Source organism: Salvelinus sp. IW2-2015, unplaced genomic scaffold (assembly GCF_002910315.2).
Source record: "Salvelinus sp. IW2-2015 unplaced genomic scaffold, ASM291031v2 Un_scaffold1235, whole genome shotgun sequence".
NCBI classification, from domain to species: domain Eukaryota; kingdom Metazoa; phylum Chordata; class Actinopteri; order Salmoniformes; family Salmonidae; genus Salvelinus; species Salvelinus sp. IW2-2015.
In genome coordinates this window covers 58,077-63,011 of record NW_019942790.1, presented here as the reverse complement: position 1 = coordinate 63,011, position 4,935 = coordinate 58,077, and the positions used below count along the sequence as shown (strand labels likewise).

General features: G+C 45.7%; 1 protein-coding gene across 1 annotated transcript in view; it reads left to right on the top strand.

The window, feature by feature from the left end:
• Window positions 1–2,399: 2,399 nt before the first annotated feature.
• Window positions 2,400–4,935, top strand: part of zranb3 (zinc finger, RAN-binding domain containing 3) — a 58,305-nt gene continuing 55,769 nt past the window's right edge. Inside the window, 1 exon segment of the mRNA XM_070438848.1 lies at window positions 2,400–2,470. Within this exon segment, the coding sequence (XP_070294949.1) occupies window positions 2,400–2,470 (71 nt within the window).

Here is a 4,935-nt window from a genome sequence, read left to right as displayed (position 1 = left end):
CAATAACACAATATAAAATCTATATACAGTGTGCAAATGTAGTAAGAGTAGGGAGGTAAGGCAATAAATATGCCCTAGAGGTGAAAATAATTACAATTTAGCATTAACACTGGAGTGATAGATGTGCAGATTATGAGGAAGTAGAGATACTGCAAGTAGAGATACTGGGGTGCAAAAGAGCAAAAATCAATAACAATATGTGGATGAGATAGTTGGCTGGGCTATTTACAGATGGGCTGTGTAAAGGTGCAGTGATCGGTTAGCTGCTCTGACAGCTGCTGCTTAAAGTTAGTGAGGGAGATATAAGTCTCCAGCTTCAGTGATTTTTGCAAATCGTGCCAGTCATTGGCAGCAAAGAACTGGAAGGAAAGGCGGCCAAAGCAGGAGTTGGCTTTGGGGGTGACCAGTGAAATATACCTGCTGGAGCGCGTGCTATGAGTTGGTGTTGCTATGGTGAACAGTGAGCTGAGATAAGGCGGGGCTTTACCTAGCAAAGACTTATAGATGACCTGGAGTCAGTGTGTTTGGCGATGAATATGAAGCAAAGGCCAGCCAACGAGAACATACAGGTTGCAGTGGTGGGTAGTATATGGGGCTTTGGTGACAAAACGGATGGCATTGTGATAGATTACATCCAATTTGCTGAGTAGAGTGTTGGAGGCTATTTTGTAAATGACATCGCCAAAGTCAAGTATCGGTAGGATAGTCAGTTTTACGAGGGGATGTTTAGCAGCATGAGTGAATGAGGCTTTGTTGTGTAATAGGAAGCCAATTCTAGATTTAATTTTGGATTGGAGGTGCTTAATGTGAGGAAAGTTTACAGTCTAACCAGACACCTAGGTATTTGAAGTTGTCCACATATTCTAAGTCAGAACCGTCGAGAGTAGTTATGCTAGTCGGGCGGGTGCAGGCAGCGATCGGTTGAAGAGCATGCACTTAGTTTTACTATCATTTAAGAGCAGTTGGAGGCCACGGAAGGAGAGTTGTATGGCATTGAAGCTCGTCTGGAGGTTTGTTAACACAGTGTCCAAAGAAGGGCCAGAAGTATACAGAATGGTGTCGTCTGCGTAGAGGTGGATCAGAGAATCACCAGCAGCAAGAGCGACACCATTAATGTATACAGAGAAGAGAGTCGTCCCGAGAATTGAACCCTGTGGCAYCCCCATAGAGACTGCCAGAGGTCCGGACAACAGGCCCTCCGATTTAACACATGGAACTCTGTCTGAGAAGTAGTTGGTGAACCAGGCGAGGCAATCATTTGAGAAACCAAGGCTGTTGAGTCTGCCAAAAAGAATGTGGTGATTGACAGAGTCGAAAGCCTTGGCCAGGTCGATGCACAGTACTGTCTTTTATCGATTGCGGTTATGATATAATTTAGGCTCTTGTGCATGGCTGAGGCACCCATGACCAGCTCGGAAACCAGATTGCATAGCGGAGAAGGTACGGTGGGATTCGAAATGGTCGGTGATCTGTTTGTTAACTTGGCTATCGAAGAATATAAAGGCAGGGCAGGATGGATATAGGTCTATAACAGTTTGGGTCTAGAGTGTCTCCCCCTTTGAAGAGGGTGATGACCGCAGCAGCTTTCCAACCTATAGGGATCTCAGACGATACGAAAGAGAGGTTGAACAGGCKAGTAATAGGGGTGGCAATAATTGCGGCAGATAATTTTAGAAAGAGAGGGTCCAGATTGTCTACCCAGCTGATTTGTAGGGGTCCAGATTTTGCCGCTCTTTCAGAACATCAGCTATTGTGATGTTGGGTGAAGTAGAAGCGCGGGGGAGGGGGGGGGGGGGGGGGGGGAGGGCCTAGGCGAGTTGCTGCAGGGGGTGAAGAGCTGTTGGCGGGGTAAGGGGTAGCCAGGTGGAAAGCATGGCCAGCCGTAGAAAAATGCTTATTGAAATTCTCGATTTTCGTGGATTTATCGGTGGTGACAGTGTTTCCTAGCCTCAGTGCAGTGGGCAGCTGGGAGGAGGTGCTCTTATTCTCCATGTACTTTAGTGTCCCAGAACTTTTTGGAATTTGTTCTACAGGATGCAAATTTCTGTTTGAAAAAGCTAGCCTTTGCTTTCCTAACTGCCTTTGTATATTGGTTCTTAACTTTCCTGAGAAGTTGCATATCAGCATATCGCGGAGGCTATTCGATGCTAATGCAGAACGCCACAGGATGTTTTTGTGTTGGTCAAGGGCAGTCAAATCTTGAGTAAACCAAGAGATATATCTGTTCTTAGTTCTACATTTTTTAATGGGGCATGCTTATTTAAGATGATGAGGAAAGCACTTTTAAAGAATAACCAGGCATCCTCTACTGACGGGATGAGGTCAATATCCTTCCAGGATAGCCGGGCCAGGTCGATTAGAAAGGCCTGCTCGCTGAAGTGTTTTAGGGAGCGCAGGCAATGGGGGACGCAGGCAATGAGGCAGTGATCGCTGAGTTCCTGGTTGAAGACAGTAGAGGTGTCAGGATAGGGTAGGTTGGTCAGGATGATATCTATGAGGATGCCTGTGTTTTTGGATTTAGGGTTATACCTGTTAGGTTCCTTGATAATTTGTGTGAGATTGAGGGCATCTAGCTTAGATTGTAGGATGGCCGGGGTGTTAAGCATATCCCAGTTTAGGTCACCTAACAGTACGAACTCTGAAGAAAAATGCAGGGGCAATCAATTCACATATGGTGTCCAGAGCACAGCTGGGGGCTGAGGGGAGGGTCTTTAACAAGCAACAACAGTGAGAGACTTATTTCTGAAAAGGTGTATTTTTTTAAATAGTAGCTTGAACTGTTTGGGCACAGAATTGGATAGCATGACAGAACTCTGCAGACGATCTCTGCAGTAGATTGCAACTCCTCCCCCTTTGGCAGTTTGATCTTGGCGGAAAATGTTGTAGTCCTGGATCAAGAGGATCCGGCGCGTTTTTCCCTGGGGTCTTCTGATTCAAGTTTGGATCCAGCGCCTTCGTTGTTAAGTCTCCCTCTCCGGTGGCTTCTACCTCAGGTTCAGATCCTCAGAGCCTTATCGGACCGTGAGGCTGTCTGAGACTCTGGCCCATTCGTCATCCACGATGGATAGTACTGCTGGCTCGGGTCTATCGTGCAAAAACTACTCTAGGCGAAAAAAACTGTCTTAATCTCCTCAGCCGTTTCTCCTGCTGTCGTCATCGCCAGAGTCCGGAGGCCCAGATAGTAACCCAGGTGAGTGGACTTAGTCTCTGAGCGGAAAGCTGCAGGGTTACCAGGTGCACAAGATCCGTTTTGGGTTACCAGGTGCACGAGGTCTATGGCACATTTTGTTTCCTGTGCTATCCTGGAGCAGAAGTACAGGACATTACAAGTCTGCTTCCGACCGTTCTACTACAGCTGCCGGGAGCTGACGCTGTCGTAGTCGATGTGGGGTCAAACGACATTAGGAGGACTAGCTCGGAACTGCTGAAAAGGGATTTTAAACAACTGATTCCATAAAGTGACCAATTATTATTTCAGGTCTGGTATCATCGTTGAGCCGTGGGTGTGAGAGATTCAGCAGGCTACTGGCATTACATGGCTAAAAGATTATTGTTAGAATATCTTTTATAGATAACGTTGACACCTTCTGGAAACAGAAGATGCTCTACAGGAATGATAGATTCCATCCAAATCATCGATGCTCCTCTTGGCTCCATCTTGGCTCCTGGATACAATGACTTTTCAATGACCCAAGCCCAGCTCGATAATACCCACMGTTGTGTCTCTGAGTTGTCGTAATGCTGCAGCAAATGTACACGACCTTTCAGAAGTTTGGGATCACTTAGAAATGGCCTTGTTTTTTAAAGAAAAGCTCATTTTTTGTCCATTAAAATAAAATACAATTGATCAGAAATACAGTGTAGACATTGTTAATGTTGTAAATGACTATTGTAGCTGGAAACTGCAGATTTTATTATTGAACATCTACATAGGCGTACAGAGGCCCATTATCAGCAACCATCACTCCTGTGTTCCAATGGCACGTTGTGTTAGCTAATCCAAGTTTATCATTTGAGAGGAGAGAGAGAGAGAGAGAAGAGACGAGAGAGAAAGAGCGAGAGAGAGAAGAGAGAGACTGGTTTTATCAATGTCAGTGAATGGATGGATCCTCTTCATGATGCTGCTGTGAAAGAGTTTTAAATGTGACAAGAATAAAAAGAAGAGGAGAGCGAGCGAGAGAGAGAGGAGAGAGAGAGAGCAAGAGAGAGAGAGAGAGAGAGGAGAGTAGGAGAGGAGAGAGAGAAGAGAGAGAGAGGAGATGAGAGAGGAGGGAGAGAGGAGAGAGAGAGAGAGAGCGGCAGTGAATGGACCAGAGAGATCACTCTTGATTCATGTAGAAATTTTGATGTTTTTGCAGTCCCAAGGACGTCGGGAGACACCGTTCAAAATCAATCCACTAGAGATGAGAGAAACCTTTTTTCTTCTTATGCAGCCAATCTGCAAATTTAAATGAGACGATACATCAGATAACAGACAGCCATTCCTGCCCTCAATCCACTCCTCATCTTCTCCCCATCCTCTTCCCCCTCCTCCCTCCTCCCTCTCCTCCTCCTCTGTTCCTTCCTCCTCCTCTTCCTCCTTCCTCCATTCCCTCCTCTCTTTGATCTATTTCAGCTCCGGTTGGCACTTCATCCATTCCGAAAGTGTCAGTCTAATCAACTCATCATCTGCTGCATGAACTGCGGTTCACCAGCCACGGGAGGTAGCTTGGGTACGGAACATCTTGAGATGTTTTTGCAGATTGGGTTGGGGGGTACGGGGGAATGGTGGGGGATGCAGAAAAAATGCGCACAAATGCTGATGTTCCAGATACTAAACTAGTCTAAAGAAGGCCAGTTTCATTGCTTCTTTAATCTAACTCAACAATTTTTCAGCTCTGCTAACATAATTTCAAAAAGGGTTTTTCTAATGATCAATTGGCCTTTTAAAATGAC